This window comes from Mugil cephalus, chromosome 6, assembly GCF_022458985.1.
Source record: "Mugil cephalus isolate CIBA_MC_2020 chromosome 6, CIBA_Mcephalus_1.1, whole genome shotgun sequence".
Taxonomy (NCBI): Eukaryota; Metazoa; Chordata; class Actinopteri; order Mugiliformes; family Mugilidae; genus Mugil; species Mugil cephalus.
In genome coordinates this window covers 419,593-447,500 of record NC_061775.1, presented here as the reverse complement: position 1 = coordinate 447,500, position 27,908 = coordinate 419,593, and the positions used below count along the sequence as shown (strand labels likewise).

Below are 27,908 nucleotides of genomic sequence, written 5' to 3'. Positions count from 1 at the left end.
AGAATGAATAGGACATGGGGGAATACTACTAAAGTACCAAATGTATGCATTACACTTTTAAACAACCTTTTTGAAGAAAACTCTAACATCAAATGTCTCTTTAAACTTTTGTAATTCTTCTCTTTACTGTTCTTTACAGTACCCACCTTAGCCAGCAGTCTCTTGACATCAGCTAGCTCGGAAGTCAAATTAACATTCTGGCTTAGAGCTGTGGAAAGCGCCGCTTCATTCTTATGCAGTTGGTCTTCCAAACCACTAGCCCTGGACACTGCTGCAGCAAGATCATCATCTTTCTTATTGGCACTAGACAAGTGGACAGGAGAGGGTGAAGACAGTTACTGTCTTCAATTGAATATGAAACCTTGCACTTACAGGTACCATGACTCAAACTGCTAATTTGTTCCAATTCAACATTGCTCTGAAATAAAGAAACATGTTTGAAAATTAAGTCAGCTATCATTATACCTGTGTGTGGCTTCTTCCAGCTCAGCCTGAGCCTTGCCGAGGTCTATCTGGAGCCTGGCTCTCTCTTTAGCAGTTTCATCCAAAACCCGTCGAGCATCAGCTAACTCTGCCTCATACAGAGCCTTAAGGCCTTTTACCTAAAAAGAGGGTTAGAAAAATCCATTACCTACTAGGGTTAACAGAGAATGGGAGGAAAGGGATGAAGTAAGATAAATAAGATAATTTAACTTAATTTTCTCTGCAAATAACAGTACTGCAAATTGTCTTATTTAAATAAACCATCTATCTTTTTGACACATTTTCATTGTAATTTATTGTATTTTGCTTTTGTGAAGGCAAGTGGACCCTGTGCACCAAGGATTTCTTTGGTTTACTGGTAATGAGGCTGCATTGTTACTGTAGTAACTGTCAGAGTACTGACAATAAAGAATACTGAATCACGTGCTATGTCCGTGATTATTGAAAACCAACAAAACACTTAATTTTCTACACTAAAGTCCTTCCACACAGCAAAATAGCTCGTCAAATGCATACATAAAAAAAATGTTCTCCCTCCTTTTCCCTTTTTATTGTAAGGGGCAAAAATCATGTGCATGTGCTTGTAAACAAGAAAATGCTGTGAATATTTAACTATGATTCAAGGCCATTATTTTATCTGACCATGGTTATCTTAAACTATAACTAACTTTCTCTAAAAGGCATATATCCATAACAAGCCCAACAAGCAATCCAACAAACCACATACCAAACTTAACAAACACCTGTAAAAAATATCTATCGTTGAGAAATCTCTCTCTCTGAGGTTAAAGAAGGTACCTCACCTCTGGAAGACCTCCTGCATTGTTCCAGTACCAAAGAAGGGACGCCCCAGTGCTCCCAATGACTACAGGCCAGTGGCAATAACATCCCATTTCATGAAGTCATTTGAGAGGTTGGTTCTTCTGCACCTGAGTGACCTACTGTGTGCTTTTCTGGACCCCCTGCAGTTTGCATACCGGCAGCACATGGGTGTGGAGGATGCCATTATCTTCCTCACACACAAGGCCCTGTCTCATCTGGAGAGTGCAGGGAGCACTGTGAGAGTCACTTTCTTTGACTTCTCCAGTGCCTTCAAAAGCATCCAAAACATCCTCCTCAGAGACAAGCTACCGGACATGCAACTTCACCCTGACATTGCTACCTGGACTTTGGAGTACCTCACAGGACGGCTGCAGTATGTCAGGGTGGACGGATGCACATCAGAGGTCCTGGTGAGCAACACGGGGGTCCCCCAAGGAACGGTACCGGCCCCATTCTTCTTCACCCTCTACATCAGTACTATCATAGCACCACCGATTCGCCGATATAATATACCGTATGTTCATCAATGTGCCCCCATATGTATGTGTATGTATGTGTGTGTATGTGTGCGTATATATATACAGTACCTGTGTGTGTGTGTGTACATACAGTATGTTCATCAATGTGAGTATAAAAACGCTAAACCAAAATCAGTTAAATGTAAACGATAGTGCTCTTTATTCAGAAAACCCTAATCATATTTGTACAGTTATTCACCCACTGTATGATCAATAATTCCAAAAATTCCATTCCATATACGATAATTTGATCCCTTCAATACATGTCCTATGTGACAGTAAGCTTTTGGTATGATAATGTTATGGTACAGCTGTGGTGCAGAACTAGTATTAGCCTAGAGGTTATTCTTAGCCAGACCTGATTCCATAAATACAGAGGGAGAACATGAAAATAAACATGAAAACAAACGAGAAAAAAAAAACAACAACATGTGCTCAATAAATAAATAATTAAGTTTATTTTCACATAATTTATATTCCTAATTATTCATATTGGTAACAACAATTTTGATTTTAATTAAAAAAAAAAAAAAAAAAAAACGCACCTGCCTTAGACGTCTATGTGACGTCCAAAAAAGTGACCTAGTCTGACGTTCAATTTTTGAACAGTATACTGACGTCTAAATCGTGTCATGGTTAGACATCCAAATATCGGACCTAGTTTACACACCGTGTCGCCGTCCAAAAGTTACATATGTTGTTTTTGTCTGAATAGGTGAATAAGAGGCTTAGTGCTTTATTAACTTAAAGCACTTTGTAGAAAGGCACTTCATCATCAACCAGCCCAGTCTTCATGGTCTGGAGTGCTGTGTATCAGACCTGTGGAGCTCCATAAACTACATCTGTCCCAGTCATCATGGCCTCCTCCAGTTGTCCACTCCTACCCAGATGAACAATTCACCAACCTGCCCATAATTCCTGTTATACTCACAAACTGTCACAGATCATCAGCTATGTGTTATATTACTAGACCCTACATGTTTCCTTCCGCTTGATGTATGTATCTATGACAGAAGTTTGTTTATCTTGTTTCTCCTGCTCTTCTTTTCTCTCTATCTTCTCTGTTTCTAACCGTCTGGCCTTTGGCAGATCGGTCCCTCCATATGAGCTGGGTTCTGCTCAAGGTTTCTTCCTGTTAAAAGGGAGTTTTTCCTTGCCACCGTCGCCCTCAGGCCTGCTCTGGAGGTCGCAGGCTGGTTTTTGTGAAGCGTCTTGAGACGATTTGTATTTTTATTGGCGCTATATAAATAAACCGAATTGAATCGAATTGAATTCATGAAGTTCAGTCCATTTCCTTAAATTATTTTACGGGGCAGATGTGCCACATCCAATTGGCGGACGCGTTGACGTATTGCAGCAACGGACCAACCCGCTGAGGCGGAGAAAACTGAATTCTAATGGCGTTATCTGGGTGTGTTAATTGGATAAAGAGAACTCCGATTTTAATCGGAGTAACGTGTTTACATGCACTTACGTTGTCCAGCCAGAGTCCGATTAAGGCAATAATCCTTTTTTTTTCACGTGCATGTAAACGCACCGAGTGACTGCAAAAAACGCCGATAGTCATGATATAACCTGTCAAATAGTATTTTCGGATTTAAAGATTGGTTGATCAAAAGAATATGCAGTCTTTAGACATAGCACGTGGCAATAAGATCCGAACGTAAAAAGTAGGTGACTGTTATCTTCCAGAATTTATGTGTGTGCATTTGTACTAGTGCCTCAAGACAACGTCTTATTAGAAACATCACGACACAACAGACTTTGCGACACAAATATGCAATTAATCAATCAATCATGGCTCATATTGGCTCGCACACGCTCAATCTCGAAGCCGATTATTATATGCCAATCACACTAACGTTGATAAATACGTTAAGCTAATGCAATAGTTCTCTGTAATGATAAACTTCATACGTGAAACCAACGATCGAATAGTCAAATAGTTATCAACTTGTTTTATGGTCACCTCTATTGAGGCTGAGGTTTACGTTTATGAGAATTCTGTTATTCCTTGATTAGACGCGGCCATGTGTTGTTTGGGTAGAATTAACACTGTACCGTCTGACCTGAAGCTGCAGGTCGCGATAACGAATGGCTTAACAACAAAATAATCGTATATTTCACTCACTTCTCTAGTTGTTACTTCCTCTTTCTCAGACACCTTGACCATCAGCCGGTCGTTCTCCAATTCCAGTGCCCGGACACGGTCGATATACGAGGCCAGTCTATCGTTCAGATGCTGCAAATCTTGTTTCTCCTGTAAACGGGATATTCGCGTTGGGGAGAGCGGTGTAGAAGCCGCCGATCGTGTTGATCCACAACTCGAGATAACGTTAGCAGTCGCCATATCGGTTCTTTTACGTTGGAACTTTAGTGAGCAAATTCAAAGAAACGGGTGTCCTCGTAGAATTTGAAGGGAATCAACAAGTCGTGGTTATGCCACACAATGTCTCAAATTTGCCAAAGATATGACTTAAAGATGGCGACTCCTCTGTCACAACCGCGCCAACCCAAGCTCAGCTGCTCCTCTTCCTCCTCCCCCTTCTCCTTTTCCGGCAGGCTAGATACCTTTCTGCATATTGCTGCCCCTCACTGGTCAGTCATAGTAGTGCTTCAAAGGGGAGAACTGTTGTTGCGTTGATAATTTGGGACTAATTGATGGGGTTAATGCTTCAGAGATTTCATAGTCAATGCCACAGCTGCTCTTTTTGCTCATTCAAGAGGCACTCCATTAAGCCATGTTCCAGAGCCCATCCTGGTGTTTTCCCATCTTTGAAAGATCCCACACCAAACCCCAATGTCCTAGCCTGAGTCTTGTCATAATGGGGTCCAAGCAGCGAAGCTGCGAGGAACCCATTGTGATTCTACGTTTTCCTATTATTATTATTATTCTTCCGTCTTCCGCAATGGGAGTCTATGGCAGCCCATAGAACCGTATGGTAAAAAGTTGTGAAATTTTGCACATAGCGTAAGGACAGTCGTATAATTAATTTGCCTGAGTTACATGTTGCCAGTCAATACGCTCTAGCGCCACCAACGGGTCAAAGTTGGAGGTAAATTTGCGCACGTAACGTTTCTAATTTCTTTTCATATGAACCGCTGACGGCCGCTGATGGCCGGGTTTTTCTCCCCATGGCGTTATCTTGCTGTATGGAGTCCATAACTGCTTTGACTCCTCATTGCTGCTCGCAGCTATATTTACAGTTTGTCTCCTTCCTTTTCCAAAACAGCACATTTGAGTGGTAAAACTGTTTTGTATAGATAAAACGTGGCGTCCGTTCTCCTCATTATCCCATGGCTTCTACCACAATGCTATAAACTGGCATTCTGGCGATCTGGCATTCTTTGATGCCAGATCACCACTTACTCAAACCCATACACACTGGCAAGTCAGTCTTTAGAGCCAGTTTAGCAGCTTTATCTGCTGTCTTATTTCCATCCACCCCCACATGGGCAGGCACCCGGAGAAACCCGACTGACACTCCAGCTTTTTCAATTCTGGCCTGAACTCTTCCACCACTTTAGTGCTCAGATAACAGCAGTCAGCTCTGTTATATTGACTGATACCCCCTCAGACATTTGGATGAGGATTACAATGTCATATTATGGAATGAAAAAAGCAAAACCAGATCTGCCACTCTTAGGATCTTTAGCCTTGTCTGTATAACTTTGGAGAATGCTTCCCCAGTTAGTCTCTAATCCATCAGTGCGTTTACGTGCAGAGCTTAATCAAGCTATGCTCAAAATTCGACTTTCTGACTACAGTCCTTGTCCCAGTTTACGTGCAGCGCAAGAAAATCGAATAACTGTTCTCCTCATCCACAATAGGTGGCGATACGTGTCTTTTCAGCGGGATAATACCACGTTAATACGGCCCGATTTCCGGTTGACCTATTACATTTTTTAATCTTGTACGTAATGTTCGCGCTACTTCTGGTGCAGGTAAGATCTGCGCTATCCCTCAGACGGCTCCGTTTCTCTTCTTCTTCTTCTTCTTCTTCTTCTTCTTCTTCTTCTTCTTCTGTGATCGGCTTTCTTGGACGTTTTTGTTCCGGGGTCACACGCCAGCGCAGCGGTGGTGGAGCATGCGCACACGCATTATCCGATGAAAACTCAGATTCCAATCACATTATCTGTCTCAATCGGATAATGAGAACTCCGATTTTAATCAGAGTAACGTGTTTACATGCACTTAAGTTTCACGTGCATGTAAACGCACCGAGTGTTTCACCATACTTTTATACACAGCCAATCAAATTTTACATTATTCATAATGCTGAAACCTAGCCGTGGCGGTAAAACTAGTCAGACGGTACGAGGGCCCACTCCCTCCCCCAATCTCGCTTCTCCAATTCATTGCTTATATTATAATAAAATGTATACAAAACTACAACAAAAATAATCATATAGGAACATAAATAACAGTAAATGACAAAATAAATAAATAAACAATAAAGTAACAGAATAAATATTCCGTCTTCTACATGTACGAAAAGGAGTGGGAAGAAGCATCAACTTATTATATCCCACCCCTTTTAATAGCTCAATGATTTTTATATTATTCACATCCTGTCAGTATAATAATAATAGTCTTTATAATATACATATCTCCCATCACTCCATGTTTGTCAAATACCCTCTTCATTTCTGTACCTAGTAAGAATCCTCTCTTTATATATTTTTTTAAACTGTTTTATATTTGAACATTCCTTTAGAGTCCCTTCCAAACTGTTCCATAGTTTAACACCACAAATTGAAACACAAAAAGTCCTCCTTGTTATGCGTACTCTAAGTGTTCTGTAGTTTAATTTTCCCCTTCACTAATGAACCCCTTCCCTTCCAGTAAATACATTTTGAATGTTTTGTGGTAGGAGATGTTTTTTTGCTTTGAATAGGATTAGTGCAGTCTGAAATTCCATGATATCTTTGAATTTTATGAGTATTGACTGTAAGAATAGTTTGTGTGATCCCTATATCCTGCCCCACGAATAATTGAATGTATTGCTCATATGTAATTATTGCTCCAGACTTCAGCACAGTAAGTGAGATATGGAAGACCTAGTGACCAATATAGCATGCGGAGTAATTTATGATCCAGTGCCTGTTTTGCTTTATTTAATAATGCGATGCACCTTGAGATTTTGGTTTGTACATGTTTGAGATTTCCAACTGATTTTGTCATCTATTATCAACCCTAAGAATTTGATTTCATTTACCCTTTCAATACTAGCCCCCTACAGCTGAATTTGTAGTTGCATGTTAGCTCTGTAATTGCCAAAAAAGTATTATTCGTGTTTTGTTCAGATTTAATGATAGTTTATTTGTGTCCAACCATGATTATATTTTTTTCCATTCAGTATTGATGACTTGTAATAAAAGTTGTAAGTCACTGCCAGAACAAGAAATACTTGTGCCATCGGCAAATAAAACCATCTTCAATACTTTTGAAACCCTGCATATGTCATCAATATATTTTATAAAAAGCTTAGGGCCCAGCACTGACCCCTGGGGGACGCCACAAGAAATGTTCAAACATGATGAACAAACACCACCTAATGTCACAAACTGCTTCCTCTTTGATAAATAACTCTTTATCCATTCCAGTGATTTTCCCCTGATACCATACCACTCTAATTTCTCTAATAATATATCATGGTTTATTGTGTCAAATGCTTTTTTGGGTCTATGAATACCCCCACTATATACTGTTTTTTGTCTATTGAATTTGTGATTTCTTCAACTGAATCAATTAGTGCCATTGATGTTGCTCTGTTAAACCGGGATCCATATTGACTTTCAGTGAGTAGTTCGTGTTTTTCTGTGAATTTGTCCAGCTGGTTATTGAAAAGTTTTTCTAGTAATGTAATTTCATGTGAAGTGTACCAACCGGTTTACAGTACAAACCAGATCTCACAGCATTACCTTTCACAGATAAGAACGAAAAGGGAGTTTAATGGGTGGAACTGTTGGTAGATGCAGTTGATTTTGTTTAAATATGCCAATTTGTAATTTTATGGGTTTTATGGGATGTTTGGACGGTTGCGCAAATCTAGCTAACAACTGTTAATGTCAGCTGTCACTTGTTGCTAATATGTATGAATATTATCCGGCTAACCATATATGTAAATGTGCGGTTTGTATGTGTTTTAGGGGGCTGGAATAATGCTCATTCAGCCAGATAGTTCCATCTTCTGCCATCTGATGGTGCGGTGCAGTATGTCTCCAAGCACATCATGAAATGTGGGTGGATGAGACCCTGTCCCTGTTTACTTTTGAGATGTCCTCTTCTCCAGCAGCAGAACAAACTAAAACACAATATAATGCCCATCAATACCACCCGTGTAGATATGCATGCATATGGGGCGATCTTACTATTTGGTGCCATTTGAGTCCCCATGACATACTATGGCATAGGCAATTTTGGGTAAAAATGGGCTAATACTTATTTCTAAAAGCTTGGCTTATGTGGTTAAGTGTTCTCTACCATTGAATACAATGATATGTATGCAGGACTAGCTGAAATTAAAATAATTAATTTTTTAATAATAATTAATAATAATTAAAAAATAAATAATTAAATAAAATATGAATAATTTCATTACTATTTGTTTCCCAGATATATAGGTGTGTGTGAAATGGTAAATAAGAGACATTAACTTAAAGCACCTTGTGAAAGGCACTTTGTGAAGTTCAGTCCATTCCTTTTATTAGGTTACAGGGCATATTTTTAACATCCAATATGCCGGACGTGTTGACATCGCAGCAATGGACCAACCCACTCAGTGCGGTGTCTAGGTATCCATGTCTATGGAAATAACCAACAGTATGCAGCCTACTTATTTAATGAAAAATGCGAATGGCCTTCTGAGAGTAGATGCAACAATCCTCTCCAATAATTCATTAATGTGCAATAATTCATGTTCACCTCATCTCTTAGGAACACTGGTTTCACTTCACTTATACTTGTACATATTGTTATATATATATATTTCCTATATTTTTTACATTTGCTTACTTATCCTTATTGTCTCCTACTTATTCTGATTGGTCTTTGTAACACTGTTACACTTTGGGTAGGAGCTGCTGTAATGAAAAGTAATTTCCGCCTGGGATCAATAAAGTAATTCTGATTCTGATTCTGATTCTGATTTTCTTTGTAGTAGGCTATCATCATGAAACGGAGCAAGAAGGACATTATGTCCTTTTTTATTTTTTCATTCTATTTTTCCTCCTTACTGGACATAAAGAAAGTGAAATGATGAGTATGATTTAGATAAAGATAGTGTGATCTCTGCGTGTAGCTTAAATGCTAAACTACCACTAAACTACCTCATTCTTACACTATTTTTAAGATTTTAAGATTGTTTTATTTTTTATCTTATTCATCGTATTCGTATGTCTATGTCTGGTCACATTGATGTTCTCTGTTGTCTTGAGACTCTTGGACAAAACAATTTCCCTGCAGGGATCAATAAAGTGATCTTGAATCTTGAGATTAAAAAAGTGTCATTGTGCAGATAACAGTTTTATTTTATGCAAAAACAGAAATCTTATTTTACAAAAAAGACAAACACAGTTTCAAGGTTTATTGAGCACATTTTATGTTTGTTGAGACAAAGAAAGTTTGTCTTATTATATTAATACTTAATGTATTTTGTTTAATAGAGTACAGTAATAGACACAACAGGAATACGTCGAATTATACTACAGCCCCTGCAGTAAGATTCTTCTGGTTGTCTATTATGAGCAACTTATAGGGAAAAAAAGCCTGTAGTATATTAAATAAATCCTGCATTAATTGATTAATAAAGTGAAAGAAGTTACCTACAAAGTCACTCAAACCTGACTCAGCAATCGTGCAACTGATTAATCCAAGAAAGCACTAACAAGGCCAGGCTTGGTCAGTTATCCTGGATGTCGTTATCCAGCTTCCAGGCTTATTCGAATGCACAAACACCAAGCCAAGATGAGCAGACAGGGGGGGTATTGCACAAAAGTTGGCTAAAGACACATGTAACTATGAGGGAAATTTTGTGAATAGGAAACTCTTTCACAGCATTGATGTTCAGGTGAACATGACTTTTTGATATATTCAGTCAATGAACACTGTACATTGCTTGTGATGTACATTCATTGGTTTAATAGTCTACATCTTATATAAATGGTCTGCAGTGCTGACTACCTGATCAGCAATGTCCATGACTCTTTTAGTCCTTTGCAATCTATCGACACCTGTCACAAGGTGACCCACATAACCTTTACTAATAACTTCTTTTAACATTATGACTGTGTCAAGAATGTCACTCTGTTTATGAGATTGTGATGATGACATTATGTATTGACAGGTGAATTTTCTGGTGTACTGCGGGTGGACAGAGGCTATGCCTGCCAGCCTTTTTGCCTCACACCATATTCAGACCCTAAGGAAGCACAGCAGACAAATAATAATGCCCACACCGGGGCAAGGTCTGGATGGAGATGATCTTTGGCCTCCTGAAGGAACGCTTCCAATGACTACACCATCTAAGATCAGCCCAGACAGGACATGTGACATTACGTGCTGTGCTGTGCTGTGCTGTCCTCCACTATATGTTCTGGCTGGGGAGGGAGGGGGCCCTCAGAGTGCCATCAGACAGTGGACTGGGACAAACTGCCATCTTCCCAGATGATGACGGTGGTTGGATGGTCAGAGACCAATATGTTTTAAATTATTTCAGTTAAAATGCATTCTGTACATTTAAGTTAAATATAGCCTGCAATGGCAGAGACACATGTAATAAATTGGGTCTGCAATGGCAAAGGAATTTGTATTATTTTATATTATTTGCCTATTGTGCTGTATACTACAGGCCTCACATTTATCTATTCATTTAAGTATGGACTTGTCCTACATTTATTTGTGTGTTGTATAATATGCTTTGATTCTCTCCTTAATCAATAACAGAACATCATGTTACTTGTTGACGTGTATTTATATTTCTATGGGATGTATATTTTATATATAGTCTATGGGAAACTAAACTAGTAGATAGTTTAGTTTCCCATAGACTATATATAAAATTGCAAAATCATCTAAAATTATTGCAATTAATGATGACAAATATTTAAATAATGACAGTGCGTCTAGTTGAATGTGATAACAATATGCAGTGGCGGTGGAATAGATATTGGTTTCCATTTGTGGTGACTGCTGACTAAGGAAAGAGATTACATACATCCTGGAATTTAGGTTGGTCTAGAGCAGGCTTGCTCCACAGGATAAATCTCCATGGTAACTTATGTCAAAACGTATCCCACTTTCCCCTATCCTGCTTTCATGCAACCTGATCATGGATAAGTTCATCCAGGATAACCAACATATCCTGGCTTAATCCCTTATCCTGGGTTTGCAACGGGCCCCAGGATAATATTGATTGTTGGATTGATATAAGGCTTTTCTGGTGAGTTTATGCTCGTTTCTCGGTTTTCTTGTTTTGAACAATTGTGTTGGTTGAATCCTATAACGGCCTATATCACTTGGGGTATTTTTTCAGGCTGTGGCTCAGTAGGTAGCGCGGAACCGAAGGGTTAGCGGTTCGATCCCCCAAGTGTGTCATATGCCGAAGTGTCCTTGAGCAAGATACTGAACCCCCAGTTGCTCCCAGTGCAACTGGCACTAGTGTGTGAATGTGCGTGTGCTTGTGTGAGCAAATGGGTGGATGTGTCTCTGACTGTAAAAGCGCTATGAGTACCTTTGAGTAGGTAGAAAAGTGCTATATAAGAGCAAGACCATTTACTTCAGAAAACTACTGCCGTCCCATATTACGACCCAGCGGAACGTTAAGGGGTTAATGAGTACATTCTGTACAACTACACTCTGTATCTGTAAATATTCTCTTCATTCAAAACTCTGTGCCAGGGATACCATATTCCATCCTTAAATCCTCAAATGATTTAAGATGCCTGGTTCTACAAAATAAATCTATGAGTTGTTTTATACAGAAATTTGCCCAAATACGAATATTGATTGACTTAAGGCATTTTTTCAGGCCTGGGATTGATTTAAAGGGGAGTAAACTGAGATATTGATATATATATATTGATATATTTTTCAATTTTTCATTTTTTTTTTAATGAATATGAGAGAAGCTAAGGACTTGAATGTGCCCACTTCGGTTTGGGTCCATCATGAGTCCTGTCAGCCACGACACAATATTTTGCATTTGAGCTGACCAAAAACAATGCTGGAAATTGGGAAGACCAAGATCTTCCATGGATTCTGTCTTCATGAAAGTGGGTAGGCTAATTCTTGTTTTTTTGTTGCACCAAATACATTTTTTAAATATTTTTTCTTCAGACATATGAAATATGCTCTATTTATACAACAAGATAGATTTGAAAAAGTAAATTAAACTTTGGGAGAATGTTCATTTTTATTAGATTTATTCTTCCCAACAATGATAATGGTAGATGTGACCAATTGCACATATCTGTTTTAACCTTATTCATAAGAGGGGTATAGTATTCCTCATATAAATTATTCTTACTTTGAAAACACTAACTTCAGGTTGCAAAATACGAAGAAACGGGAATTTTAAATTTTATGAATTTGAATTTTTGAATTTTAAAATGAAAATTAAATAACCACTAATTTTTTGTTTTTTTTTAATATTTTTTTCTGAATGGAAAATCCAATGTACATTGGACAATGTAAGTGACAACACAATATTTAAGAGCAAGCAATTCACATTTCTTTATGTTCAAGCAAAGTCCAGATGCAGCAGAGAAAGTATTTATCAAATCAGTAGACAAAGATATCTGAGAGAAATAATTTCAAAATTGTGTTGTAACTTAATTTCCTGCTCTTGAGATACCAGTCAGAGTGGACTATAGAGTCAGTGAGTAGCTGAGTACAGAGCAAATGGAGATAAGGCAATATGGGGCATTGCTTAGCTAGCACTACTATAACATAAACCAAAACCAGAAAAAAAGAACAAAGGCATGAAATGTGAATTTACATTCAGCTGTGTCTAAACCCTTGTAAAAATCTAAAGTCTTAACTAAAACTTTCATCAGAGCGTAAAACTCAATTAACTGAGAAGCATTACCTATTCCAGTCCGACAGGGGCGTTGTCATCTCGACGTCAGCGAAGTGTCTTCCGGGTTAAGTCTTTCATTACACTGCTTCGCTCAACCAACAGTCCTTCCGGTTTTACCGCCATCACGGACGCAAGGTAGGAATTCAACGAAGAAAGGTATTAGTTGAAACCCTTGTTCAATCTTTGCCATCCGGCAGTTTCTCTTGAATATATTAAGATCTCTATTATCTACGACCTAAATTTTACATCCCTGCCCAGTATTGTAACACACAGTGGATCTAATCTCGTGAGAAGTTATAGACTAGTCACTGACTTAATCGCGTCGTCGATTTTGTACTTCCACGTTGTAGTTGTTTGAAAATCTCACAAATTGCGTAAAAATACTGTTATTGTCCGTAAACCAGCATTATTGACTCTGTAAAAAGTACTGTCTTCGCAAAAACATTCGTCTACTGGCGTTATTATCCATCTTAATATGTTAATACAGTGTGTCAGTACGGAAATTTGTTAAATCTTAAGTGTCTTAAATTTCACTTTGATTTTTCATTAGACGAGTTCGCAAATTGGTCGTGTTCCCGGAATGTCTAACTGAAGCGAAGCAGTTTGCAAACTGCATACTCTTGTCCAGCTTATTAGTTCGTCCTTCCGAACGTCAGTTTTGAATTTTGACTGCGTTTCAAGATTTGCCGCTGCCATGCTGGCTTCTGATAACGTTACTTGCCTGTCCACTTATTCGACTGCTTCGCTCAGCACTGCATAAGTTTCAAGCTTGATTTTTCACACAAAAAACTACAGTCAAAACAGGCAGAATAGTAAATTAACGTTTGAATTTGTATAGTACAACTGCAATATTTGAGTTTTTAATGTGCTTGAACCTGCTTGAAGTGCGTATATGACATTTTCCAATACTCTGGTGTTATTGACTACTACTCAGCACGTTGACAAAGCCAATAGTGGATATAAGTAAAACGAAATTAAGATTTAGAGAACAGACTATGTATGACAGTATTGCAGACTGAAAATGATGCCGTGATCATTACAGTATCATTGCATGATCAGCATTGACTTTTGTAGCCCTTTTTCTCTGGTTTATGACACAGGCAAGACAGACAGACAGACACTTGTTTTTTATTTGATTTTCCCATCACTTTGGTCCTGTGCATGTGCACTGTGGTTGTGTGTGTTCAGATAAAGTGCTTATCGTCAGATAAATAAAGGAGGAAAACCGTGAACCTCACCTATTTGACATCTTTACTTGGTTGTTTCAACCAGTTTCACAGACCAACCTAACATCCTCACTTTGCATCTGACCAGGAAGGTGATTATTTATTATGTATTGTCTTCTGCAGTCATGGCTATTCGTTACCCTATGGCTGTTGGCCTTCACAAAGGTCATCCAGTCACCAAGAATGTAACTGCTCCCAAGCACAGCCGCCGACGTGGGGTGAGTGTCTGCTGTTGAGCAACTTTATAGATGGGTACTTTTAAGCTCTTGATGTCTTATTTCTTTTAAGTATACTGTATGAAATTCAGTTATAAAAAAACTGATTTGCGTGTTTTAAGCAGTCAACTTACTATGTTTATCTCTTATCCAGAATTTCTGTGAAGAAGGGCTGTGGATTATTTAAATGTATCAGATGAATTGTGTTTAAAACAATTTAGTTTATGCCATGTCTTTACAGCGTTTGACCAAACACAGCAAGTTTGTCAGAGACATGATCCGTGAAGTTTGTGGTTTTGCTCCATATGAGAGGCGGGCCATGGAGCTACTGAAAGTGTCCAAGGACAAGCGAGCTCTCAAGTTCATAAAGAAGAGGGTGAGTTTATATTCCTATATAACAGAAATCTGTATGCCATAGTAAACCAGTTTACTCAGAGCAGCATTTTCCTGATGGTCTAATATTGCCTTTTACCCTCAGATTGGCACTCACATTCGGGCAAAAAGGAAGAGAGAGGAGCTGAGCAATGTGCTGGCTGCCATGAGAAAGGCTGCTGCCAAGAAGGACTAAACTGTTTCCTAATAAAAGTTTGTTCAACCACAAACTCCAGCCTTGTTATCTGTTGTCTTGTGCTTTGTTTTTGCAGATGGCCTGCTGTTATGAGATTTAAAGCAGTTTTCAAACTAACTACAGTATTTAACATTTCCACAAATTACCAGTGCAGTTAATGGACTTATTTAGGTTGCAAGAAGTTTCCCTAGACATGTTTTAGTAATGGGTGATTGTATAGGCCTGTGTTTTGGATGTTTTGGGACTCGGAGAAATTCGCTTTTTGGTCCTTGGATAATTATTTGGCACATTTTAAATGCAAAGTGGTATGCACATGTACCAAGATGTCCATGTCATATTTCCTCCAAAAAGCATACAAAGCAAACTGAAACCGCCATAGCTGAACTTTTTCTTCCTCCTCCCACTCTGGCATCAGCAGAAGTTTTAGTCTAAATGATCAGTGAATGATGGGGATGTGACATGACACCTGTCAATCACTTGTAAGAATTAATGAATGAAAGCAGACAGGGTGCTGGCACTGTAAAAAAAAAAAAAATCGGTCCATTTAGGGATTTCTGTGTTTTGTGTGTGTGTTTTTTTTATTTTTATTTTTTTTTATTTAAATTTCTCTTTTTTGTGTGTTGGCTTGGGAGGGCTTAGCCTTATTAACCCATTTGTACCAGCCATCCCTGGCTATTTATTAATAATATATGCACTGACAATCAAGAACAAGTCAATGAGAAAATAAGACATTTCTATAGCAAGTTATACATGTCCAAATTTTCGTTTGATAATTGAAGAGAATTTTAGACAATCAGTGCGTTTACATACATACCTTAATTGAGCTACGCTCAACATTCAACTTAATAAATGTGGTCCATGTCCCACTTAACATGCAGCGGAGAAAATCGAGCTGACAGGAACGTGTCCTGCTCCTCCACACTAGGTGGCGATATGTGTCTTTCCAGCGCGTTAATACCGCGTTACGTCATGTAATACACAAGAGTCGTTCACACAGCAAACCGACATTTCAAACAACCGGATGGATAACGGTACACTTTTTTAGATCTTATATGTAATGTGTGCGCTACTTCTGGTGCAGATAAGATGCACACTATCTTTTAGATGGTTCTTCTACTGGCTCTGTTTACCACCACCTTCTTTTGCAACTGGCTTTCTTGGATGTTTTTGTTTCAAGGTCAGCCAGTGCAAAACCTTGGAGTGAGATTTGGTGGAGCCAACCAAAATGTTGCCGCATACACAGCAGGAAGACATAAGACACAGTATGTCTCATTTTGTGCAGGTTTAATCATACATATATATGTATATACTTATATAGTTTATACACTCAGAAGTAAAAAAAATTTAAATAAATAAGATCTTCAAAGGTCTTCTCGGACGAGTAAAAAGTCCAAGAGAAAGTTCAACACAAAAAACTAAAAAACAGGAACAGTATATGAATACATGTATAACTTCATGTGGGCATGAAACACAAGGCTTGGACGGCAGGAACAACGGGATAAAATGCAGACAATCTGACAAAGGGAGACACTCAGGTTAAATACACAAGGTAACAAGACGTAAGTGGTGGAATCAACTCTGGTGAGACATCAGGTAATCACAAGAGGGAGAACACAGGAAGACAGGAACTTCAAATTAAAACAGGAAACAACTACACAAAGGAAGTGGCACCAAGACAAGACACAGGGAATTTAACAATAAGATCTCAAGATCTGTGTGCCTTGTACTGGCTTGTGCCTTTTTTGAGGTCTTGATGATCACTACAGAGGGCTCCCACTTGAAGCAAGACTTGCCATTTTAATTCCGTCCAGAGCCAAGCTGTTCCTGGTCTTGGTCTTGTTTAGTCCTACCAACGAAAAGATCCGCTCTGCATCCCCATTGGAGTGGGGCAGCACTAGGACCAACTTTGCAATTGTTGCTTAAGTGTTATAGTTTCTTGTTTTCTTCTTTTTCTCCTTTAAAGCTCCAGTTGGTAGCTTTTTTTTTTTTTTTTGGTCATATTTGCTAAAACAGTCCCTATGCACAGACAGCAATACATGAGACATGTAAACTGTGAAAAAAAAATCAAACAAAAAAAACAGCTCCATTGATCCCACCTACTGCGCCAGCTGTGATTTGCAAAAATCCAATCAGAGCCACTACATGCTGCAAACTGGCCCTTCCCTCCACTCACGCTGCTGGCTGCCACTCAGTCAAACAGCTCTGTGAGCAGTCGCAGGGCTTGAAGGCAGGGCATAAGTGCAGGAGAGGGAGGACGTGAAACTTGTGTTGGTTCATATTTTCAAGCAAAGGCCTTCTCTTCTCGATTTTACCAACTGCAGAGTTAATGAGATAAGTAGAGATAAGTATAGAGATAAGATATAAGTATAGGTTGATGGATAGTTATTTTTTTCTATTAAGACATAATCATGCATCTATATGCTACTATAAAAATGTATATACAAATTTAAAGCAGCATATAAATGCATGGTTGTGTCTTAATAGACAAAATTAACTACTCATCATCCTTCAGTTTTACATCTGTTAAAGGGAAAAAAGAAGGAAAAGAAAAACAAAACAATAATGCTTGTAAGTTTTTTGCATTGAGATCTTTGTGTGCAGGAATAATGTGCAGGAATAATTCTTACCTTGTGTTTGTGGGTTGCCATTTCAGCTGAGAAGCTCTCCATCTCAAAATCCTCTGTGTCCTGCAAGGGTGGCATTTGCATTGTTTGGTATTCCAGGAACACCTCGCTCAGAAGATCATGCTCCTGTGGCCCATGGAAGGGGAGTAGGTGGGAAAACCTAATTTAAGAGAGCATAGTTACAAGTTATTTGGTTTTGATATATGGTCATCAACCTAAAGGAGTAAGCATTTTAAAAAAGAAGCCAATAAGGGATGGCTCATGTGCTTAGAGAAAAAAGTCTAGTGATACTGTGTATTAGTATTGAATTTACTCAGTGTTTAGGTGCTTTGGTATAGAATTTATAAGTGTTTAACAAGCAGAAATTGCTGAAAAAAATCCTAACCCCTCAACAAAGTAAAGAGCATCTTCCACAGTACATTCCAACCTCTGCCGAACATCTACAAATTTAGCGTGCTTGAGCAGTGGCTCATGTAGATGCAGCTTCTTCAAAGAGTAGTCCACAGCACTGATCAGAAATGACAACGCAGCATCATGGAATTTCTCCATCTGCTGTGGTGTGATGTCTCCATCATCCAGGAGCCTGTTGAGCTCAGCCCTGGTGGTGAAGCCAATGTTCAGCTTTCTTCCTGTCAAAGACACAACCAATCAGGTTGACAGAAAGGCTGTGTCATGCTGATTATATAATATCAGCATGACATACTGGGCATGAAGTCCACATGTACCTCTGATTGTCATCTTGAATTAAAAAATCAAACAAGGATGGCAATAACCCAAGTATACACAGTTTTGGATATTTGCAGTAGCTATATAATGAAAATGAAATGAGGGACCCTACTAGCAGATTTGAAGTAGCTGGACAGTGGGTCGTACAGGCTCAGAATGTGGGTCACACAGCGCTCAAGGCTTAACCAACAAACAGACACATGCTGGAGGATCTCCATATATTCTGCCTTGTGCAGCTCAAATTCTGTTACAGACATTAATTATAAATTACATGTACTGAAAGCACTGTATTTCCATGTTATAATGAACACTGTTAAAAGCACATGCCTGTCAAGTACCCCTTCCTGTCTGTGCTGCCCTTGAACCAGTAGCCAACATCGACTACAAGGTCCTCCAGATAAAATCTGGACACCTGCGATATATCAGACTGTAAACATTGAGTTACTGCAGGTAATCACTACACAAATATTAAGTCACATTAGTACAATTAGGCCTTTACTCGCGTCTAAAAACTGCACCACAGCCAATTTAGCCGTGTTGTGTACTACATGACATGGGCAACCATGAAGATAAATGCTCAGGTGTTCTTTCAGGGTTCTGGGGACGATGGAGTTATGTGAACCTGTGTTCACAGCAGCATTATCCACAGAGAGGCCAACACAGTTTTGCGATGGGATGCCCTTTTCTTCCAAGGTGGCATTGATCTTACTGAAGATGACGTCATCTTACTGAAGGTGTATGGTCCTTCCCTCATTTGCACCTCCAACTCCTTCATGAAATGTGGTGCCAGCACTTCGTTGACTATACATGAAGTCTTGGTTCTGGCACACCTGTACTCCTGGGCTGTCTTGGAATCTGTCTTGGAATGGTGCTGAACCAATGTTGCTGCTATTTTGACCTCAGCCCTCCTTGTCTGTAAGAAGATGCTGCAACCCCCTGCTGTTCACCGGCTGCAAAGGTAAATTTCACTCCACCTGAATAAAGTGCATTGTTTCATTAAAGTCTTCAGTTTCACTGAATGTGCTGTAATGTGTTCTCAGATGGCCAGGATCAAGACACCTTCACCAACCACACCATCCTGGACCATTACAGATGCAGGCTGCGACCCTCCCTCCCCAGCTAAGGTATTTTGTTCCATCTCCAATCCACACATAAATGTGCAGCTCAGTACAATGAACTGCATCTAAATCAAACTGTGGTCCACGTTAAATCTCTAATACCATTAACTTTCTATGCATTTCACAAATACCACTGGCTAATTCAAATTGATTTGGTAAACTTTTTGTATGAGTGTAGTTTGTTATGTTGCCTCACGTGTAAATATTCATTGGTATTATGTTTTGTTATAGGCGGCCCAATCACCGATTCCCTCATCAGCTGCTTGGCCCTGGTTTATCTCTGATGCACCCTCCAGCTCTCGTTCTCCAGCTAATGAAGTAAGTTTCTCTATTCCCCAGCCGATACACATAGAACATTTACATTAGGGTACATCCGGGGTTAAATAAAGTGACTTTCTGTGTGTGGTTTACTTCAACTCAAAAGCACAATCAAGAACGAAGAATGTTTTATCAACGGTCAGTTAAAAAACAAAGTGCAAAAATGTAGTGAAACAAAACAGTGTGATAGATGCAATTTGTGACATAATTATTAAATTAATTAATTTTAATTATCAATTTATATTATTAATAATCAAAGATTTTCTGAAAATTATTATTGTTTTGGTAAGTGCTTCAATTGACCTTGTGTGTTAAAGATAATTATGCAAAGTGTTTGTAAAACATATTGGTCAATATGTTCATGTTAGAGAAAGCCTTTACTTTTTATACTGGTACTGCTACCGCTGGCTACTACTACTGGTGGTAATAATAATAGTGATGCTAATCATAGGTAATCAGGGAAGTGATAATGCTATTGAGCTAATATTAAGTGGAATTTGACATCTTCTCAGGAATTGTTGAAAAATAAAATAAATACAAGTAATGGAAGAAGGATTTTTGGTCAACAACCTGAAGTGCCAGTGTGGTGAAGGTAAGTCTTTTAGGGGTTTGTCAACGTTGATCAAGAAGAATGTATGAATGGACATGTCACAACAGAAAACTATAACCAGTGTCAGGAATACTTTTTAATGATATAAAACATAATCATTTCTTATTGATAGGTTATGGTCAAGTGTGCAGTGCCATACTACTAGTACTAGTAATATTAATAATGATAACAATAACACTAATCATTGTGTGGAAGATTCCTTTATTTAATTATCTTCAAATGGCATGTGTTTAAGCAAACTGACTTTTTGAAGGCTAGCAACTGATCTTCATGTAATGACAGCAGACACGATAAAACCACCAAATACCTCCATACCTCCATACTGCTCATCTGTACTGACCCAAGTGTCCTTAAGCCCCGACATGAAAAAGTTGATCGGAAAACATTAGTTTGATTTCTGTTTTTAGCATCGTTGTAGCAGTAGCTCCCAGTGGCTCTGTTGATGAAGTCGTAAGATTTGTTGCAGGTGTTCTTCCATGTTTTGATGCTCTTTGACGTTGTAAACATGGAACACTTCACAGGAAATCTCGCAACATGCTACTGCTACAACAAGACTAGAAACAGGGATCGAATTGATGTTTTCCTAACAGCTTTTTCATGTCGGGGCTTCAGGACACTTGAGTCAGTACAGACGAGCAGTATGGAGGTATTTGGTCATTTCATCGTTTCCCACTGAGAAACACCTGTACATCACAATGAAAAACGCATGCAGGACATAGTTGTGAATGAGGGACAATTCAGTCAGACGATTCAGACAATCAGCGCTAATTTGCTGCCTATGAGAAATCTCAAGATAATACACCAGTTTAAAAGTACTGACTACAAGCTTTACAAGAATAATAATAATAGCAATGGTAAAATTATATAAAAACAGAGTAATGCTAATGATAACAATCCTTTTACATAATAATTTCAGGTCACAGCCAGGGCAGAGCATCAGCGCATTGAAACGGTGAGGGCCAGTCATAGTCAGAGTGACATGAGGTACAAAAAAATTTCCAGAAATCACCAGTGCACCTGCATGTCCCTGACTTTCCTGGCATACAAGAACGAGGACAGTCAGTTCAACCTTACTGCCCTCGATAAAGTAATGGCACAGGGAGACTCACTCTATGTAGGAATTAAACTAATTCTGGACAAAACATTCCAAAGTAACCATCTGACGTTAGAGGAAATGCCAAAACAAGTACTGACAGACACAAATATGTACAATGTCCACATGTCTTTTGCCAGACTAGGCCCCCTTGAAGCCCAAGCACCCAGCCCAGAAAGTGAGCAGTGGGGGCTGTCCCTTGCCACACAGTTAGAGTGTCTGTCAGCAGATGTCAGCCAGGCTTTGATCATGATAACTCTAGAGTGCATTGCAGTTTTCCGTGACAAATCAGGGAGGTATGGAGTCTTTGATTCACACACGAGAACTGCAGCAGGCTTACCACACCACTACGGAACTGCAATCATGATGGCCTTCTCTGAACTCAGTGACCTGGCTGACCACCTGCACAAACTGTTTAAAAATCGTGGAGATTATGCTTGCTATGAGTTTGTGCCTGTTTCATTTGAAGCTGTCGGTTCCATTGAACGTTTTGAACAATCAAAAGACACCCAGTATGAAACTGTCCCCTGCCCACCACAAGAAGAGGTTCCAGAAGCTCACATCAGTGATAAATATTTGAAGGTCCCCAACGTGTCCTCAGCAGTCCCAGAAATTGTCCCGCAAATAGTAAATGTCTCCAAGCTGAGTAAACAGCAACGAAAAAAAGCAAGGCGGAATGCGAGTGAGAGCAAAAACTAACATACGCCAGTGTCTCATGAACTGAAATGGACAAAAGGAATACAATGTCAAAAAAACAAGTATGTCAGCTGTCCAGAACTTAGAATGGAAAAAATTCAGGCTGAAAAAACTAAATTTGTTTAAATGTGCGGCTTGATCGGGATCGGTGTGCTATTACTTTTCTTTCCAAAAAAAAAAAAAATCTGAAACTGTGAAAAATTTCCCATTGAAAATGAATGGGATAGCCGAAAAAAAAAAAAAACATGCAAAAAAGACATTTTTTCAAAGGTCTACTGCTCTGGCATACTTTCACCTACAGACTTCATTTAAACTTGAAAATATAGACACAAGCCTTGTGTATAGGTGTATTATTTCCTCGTTGTGATAGATCTTATTGTTGATCAATCTCTGTTCAATGACCATGATCTTTTTCGAAAAAGCTACTTTTACAGTGCGGAATGTTGCTACTTAAGAGCGAGAGAATGTGTGTAAAATCGTTGAAATGTTTCTCTTTCCACGCTTGTCCCGGCCACAATTTACACACTAGACACAAGATTTTTTCCACAGTTGTAGACAAACTTGTTGTGTCTCTCACAATGTGCTCGGCAAAGCAGTGAGACGTACAGGTTTAAACTGCAAGCATCTGTTCACCATAAAGTACCTGTCTGATCTCCATTCACTCCAATGCAAAGATTTTCAGAGAAAAGGAGAAGGACCTTTGTGTTTAACTCGCAAGTTTGTCCAAAATATTTACTCCAGGAGGACAAAAAACATATCAAAGTCTTCAGGAAGGTCTTACGACGACCACGGTCTGCTTGCTTTTCGGATAGGAGGTACGGTTTTTTCATAGTAAGCCCAAATGTGAGACCAGCGAAAAGGGGGCAAATCTCATTCTTTTTTGTATCCTGGCTTCCGTCGTCATTGATGACCACCGTGAGTTGCCACAGCAACCCCTGAGCTGCAGCTCTGGGCCACAGCTGAGACCAGTCGATTAATTAGTTGTCTCTGCTGTTAATACAGCTGATCCCTGTGTCCCATACACACACACACACGCACACACAAACACACAAGTAACTTAATGTTATTATTGTTACAGATACACTCAGTAAGAGTAGTAGGATGTACAAACATGCGCACGAAAGCGTGCATTACTCTCTCACACACAGGCTAACTGTGCTAACTGTAAGCTAACTGTACTAAGCGTATGCTAACTGTGCTAAATGTTGGTTAAGTGTGCTAACTGTGCAGCATGTGGGTCAAGTATGCGACATGTGGGTTGACTGAACTAAATGTAGGCTAACTGTGGTAACCGTAAGCTAACTGTGCTAAATGTGAGTTAAGTGTGCTAACTGCAGGTTAACTGTGCTCACTGTAAGCTAACTGTGCTAACCATAAGCTAATTGTGCTAAATGTAGGCAAAGTGTGCTAATTCCCATGTTGACAGAGACGGTACCCACGGCATTAGCTCCCGTAGCCCCTTCAAAAAAATCTTTTCCTCTTCCTCCCTGTTTTCGTCCCTTAACTCGTCCTACAGCTCGAAGGAGAAACCATTTTGTCACAATGAGCCCAAATGTGAGACCAGCAAAAAGGGGGGAAATCTTTTCTGTGTCCTGGCTCTGCCCACTTCTGTCGTCATTGACAATAAAACGCATACGTCAACCACCATGTCTATCCGCGTTGTAACCGAGAAATTATTAATATCATGACATAAATTCAAATGCATAGCTAAATACAAAGCTGATAAAATAGAGGCATCTTCTACCTCAGACAAAATCAGAGAAGGAAGTTCAAAGGCTGCGCACAGTACTTATATCAGATTTGAAGAACACCGCCCACTGTCCAATCAGAGTTCAACTACCACTGATTCGCTGTTTGATCACCCAACCACAGGACGCCTAGACGTTGCTGTCTCTCGCAGTCATCGCTGTCCGTGAAGGATCGACGCCATGTAGTTTCTGAGCATGCGCTAACATTTAGGGTACCGTTCCTTGTATGCCACGAATCCCTCTCTGACCTACTTTTGACTTTATCTCCTACACATTAATCCTCATTTTATTTTATTTTATTTTATTTTATTTTATTTTATTTTATTTTATTTTATTTTATTTTATATTTCTTTTGAAGTCATTAAAGTGTAATCATTAATCATTTGAGCAATAGATACAATTATCCTTAATTTTATCCTGCATTGGATATTCTTTATAAAATGATCATAAGTTGTGTGTAGAAATGTTAATTTCTGAAGGAATTAAAAAGCTGTCAGATGGCCAATGTTTCCTGTAAATTGTATTGGTACCTTAAATTTGTGCTGGGCAAAATAATACTGTTGTTATATTACACCGCTGCAGCTATTGAGAAAAGACCAAGACCTTCATTAGAATCACACTAACAACTTACAACTATAATCCACCTAGTCACAGTAACTATCACTACCTCCTAGTCGAGGAGGAGGAAAAGCAGCAGCTTGTTCCAAAGAGAAATGCGTTTTCAATCATGTAGCAGTATTTTGGTTTCAACAGGGAGGATACTGCTCAGAAAAATATAAAATGTAAGTTGTGCAAAAACACTGCTGTCACCAGCCAGGGCAATGCATCTAACCTTTTCCACCACCTGCAATACAATCATGTGGTTGAATTCGAAGAAATGTTTCTTTTTTAATTTTGTGCAAGGTGGGTGGCAGTTATCATCCATTTATTGTTATCGAGGTGAACGGCTAAATATATCGTGATATTGATTTTAGGCCATATCGCCCAGCCCTATTTCTATGTGATTTAGTGCTTAGAACAGATAAAGTCATTATAGTAGGTGTTGATGTTGGCAGTGACAGCTCTTCATTTATGTCATTATTAGACTCAATTGGCTTTTCTTAGAATGTAAATGGTTCAACTCACTGTTTCAATCACACCCTAGATCTCGTACTAACAAATGGCATAAAAACTGAAGGTCTGACAATATATTCTCATAACCCTCTTTTGTCTGATCATTTCCTTATAATCCGGTGCAAAAGGCTGGAATCCCCGACTTTTCTGGATGCTTAGAGCACACCAGTATGATTTGGCACCAAATCCAGTTAGCAAAGCAAGAAAAGAGAGACCTGCATGCGGTATTTCTAGACCTGGCTAATGCGTTTGGTTCAGTTCCTCACAGTTTGTTATGAGAAGCTTTTGATTTTTTTCAGAGTTCCAGGCAGTATCAAAGGCCTAGTCAAAGCACATTTTGCAGATATACAGCTCTGCTTTACCACATCAGAGCATACTACAGCAGCAGCAGCAGCTGGAGATAGGCATCATGGCAGGGTGTACAATCTCTCCACTAGCCTTTACAATGGCAATGGAGGTGATTATTAGGGCCTCGAAATGGGTGGTAGGTGGAGAAAAGCTGCATGGAGGGCTTTGTCTCCCCCCAGTTAAGGCCTACATGGATGACATGACAACTGTGACGTCAACTGCTCCATGTACTAGCAGACGGCTGGATAAGTTAAACAGCAACTTGCAGTGGGCTAGGATGAAGGTGAAGCTGAGTAAGTCTAGGGAGTATCTCAGTTGTTAAAGGAAAGATAGTAGATAAGAAGTTTGTCATAAATGAGGAGGTGATTCCCACAGTGCTAGAGAAGCCAGTGAAGATTCTGGGAAGGTGATATGACACAAGTCGCGATGTAGCTCAGTTTGAGGGATTGAGACAAGATATGATCCAAGGCATTTCAAGCATAGACCGGTCAGGGCTCCCAGGAAAGCTGAGATTATGGTGCATGCAGTTGAGGTTATTGCCCCAACTAATGTGGCCACTGACAGTGTATGAAGTCCCTCTGACAAAGGTTGAGAAGCTTGAAAGGATGATTAACTCATCAGTTAGCAGATGGATTGGTGTCCCACGCTGCTTAAGCGGTGCAGCCTTGTATGGGAAAGGCATACTGGAGCTTCTAGTAACTAGTCTAACATAGGAGTCTAAGTGTGCTAAGGCTAGACTGGAGATGACTCTTACTCAGTCAAAAGATCCAGTAGTTAGGTATACAGCCCCCATGGTTAAAACAGTGCGGAAGTGGAACCCAAGAGACGTGGTTCAGTAAGCACAGGCTGCCCTCAGACTTAGGGATATTATAGGGCATGTACAGCAAGGCCGTAGAGGCCTGGGATTGTGTGCAGGGAACCTCCGTGAAGCAAAGCATCTGCAGCGGAAAGAGGAAGATGGTAGTGGAAGAAATTCATAGGTAAGAGGAAACAATGAGATGCACTAAGACAGTGTCCCAGGCTAAGCAAGGACAGTGGGTGAACGAAAGTGTAGAGAAAAGGAAGTTGTCTTAGAGAGAGCTATACCTCATGGAGGCTAGTAGGCTAGGGGCCATTTATGATGTGCTGCCATCTCCCCAGAACCTAAATCAGCGGTTAGGGGAGGATGCTGCCTGCCCACTTTGTTCTGGTGTATGTATGCTTAGCCACATTGTGATAGATAGCAGGGTTAGCCTCTCCCAAGGGAGATATACCTGGCGTCACAACCAGGTTCTGAAATGTTAAGCAGACCGGCGAGGATCAGGCACAGTGCGGGGCAGCTAAGTGTGGGCAGAGCCTGGGCGCTGAGGTCTGACTTAGATGGCCAGCTGTCCTGTGGGAAGACAGAGTTGAGGAGGCGAATGAGTGCAAGAGAGATAGATATGCAGAGTTGGCATTGGAAGCTGAGCAGTGAGACTGGAGCGCCCGGGTGTGCCCAGTGGAGGTCGGCTGCCATGGATTTGTTGCAAAATCCACCATTGCTCTCCTGTACAAGTTGGTCATTCACAGAAAAGAACAGAGGGTTTGCCGTAAAAAATATGTCCCTGGCAGTGTCCCTGGAGTGGGTGGCTGTGGCTAAGAAGGAAACACGCTAACTGGGGAGCATGCTAAGGTAAGGCTAGCTGTGTACTGTTAATAGGTAGCAGTTGTAGCAGGATTAATCTAATCGGTTGGTTGATGGGCACACAATAGCGTGGTGGCTGCATTTAGGGGGGTGATTCTGGGACGCTGGAGTTTACTGTTAAGCCTTCTTGAGGTGTCATGGGCCTAACTTAATGAAACATCGGTGAAGGGAGGTGCCCACTTGAAAACCCCAATGATGTGCCGCACACTGCCTACTGTTGTTGGCTAGGCTTGTTAGCTGGTGTTTTCTTGTGTGTTACTCCTGAAACCATCACTCATTACCTCTGCCTGTGGACTAGGCTATGTAGCTGGTGTCTGGTTGTTTCTTATTTCTGATATAGGCAGAAGGAAGATATGTTTGGTTGGAGTGTGGTCACATTCCCATCATCTCTTACCTGCTGCTAGTGTCTAGGCTATTTAAGTGGTGTTCTCTAGTGGTTTACTTCCATGGCTAGGCTTATTAGCTGGTGTCTGATAGTGTTTTATTTCTGATATAGGCAGAAGGGAGCGGTGTTGGTTGAAGGGTAGTCACATGTCCCACCACCTCTCATTACCTCATGCTGTGGACTAGGCTACGTAGCTGGCGTCTGGTTGTATCTTATTTCTGATATAGGCAGAATGAAGAAATGTTTGGTTGGAGTGTGGTCACATTCCCATCATTTCTTACCTACTGCTGGTGGCTAGGCTAGTTAGTAGCTGACCACTGGTCTGCTGGTCGGTTCTCCAGTTGGACTGGGCTTATAAAGGAGTTTTTCCTCACATCATGGCACAAGGGGTCCTAACATCTCGTCCTGTGTATTAATGTATACTCAAGTTTTAGAAAGGGTTGTTGCCAATCAGTTGGTTGATCATTTAAACAGGAATGGTTTGTTAGAAGAATTTCAGTCAGGTTTTAGAGCTCATCATAGTACAGACTCTGGTTAAAGTTACCAACGATCT

At 39.9% G+C, this 27,908-nt stretch overlaps 2 protein-coding genes and 1 long non-coding RNA gene across 3 annotated transcripts in view; 2 read left to right on the top strand and 1 right to left on the bottom strand.

Annotated features, from left to right (window-relative positions):
• lmnb2 (lamin B2) overlaps positions 1-4,369 on the bottom strand; it is a 20,031-nt gene extending 15,662 nt beyond the window's left edge. Inside the window, exons 1-3 of the mRNA XM_047587829.1 lie at positions 3,955-4,369; positions 466-602; positions 147-303 (exon numbers count right to left, since the gene is read on the bottom strand). Coding sequence (XP_047443785.1) covers positions 147-303; positions 466-602; positions 3,955-4,173 — 513 coding nt within the window. The 5' untranslated portion in view covers positions 4,174-4,369. The remainder of the gene's footprint in view (positions 1-146; positions 304-465; positions 603-3,954) is intronic.
• An 8,595-nt stretch (positions 4,370-12,964) lies between these two features.
• Positions 12,965-14,947, top strand: rpl36 (ribosomal protein L36). Its single transcript, XM_047587842.1, has 4 exons — positions 12,965-13,039; positions 14,254-14,348; positions 14,587-14,721; positions 14,824-14,947. The coding sequence occupies exons 2-4, from the start codon at positions 14,256-14,258 to the stop codon at positions 14,911-14,913; spliced, it is 318 nt and encodes a 105-aa protein (XP_047443798.1). The 5' UTR covers positions 12,965-13,039; positions 14,254-14,255; the 3' UTR covers positions 14,914-14,947.
• Positions 14,948-18,774: 3,827 nt separating this feature from the next.
• Positions 18,775-20,096, top strand: LOC125009682. Its single transcript, XR_007112970.1, has 3 exons — positions 18,775-19,221; positions 19,304-19,387; positions 19,613-20,096. It is a non-coding gene; the product is annotated as an uncharacterized LOC125009682 (long non-coding RNA).
• The last annotated feature ends 7,812 nt before the right edge of the window (positions 20,097-27,908 follow it).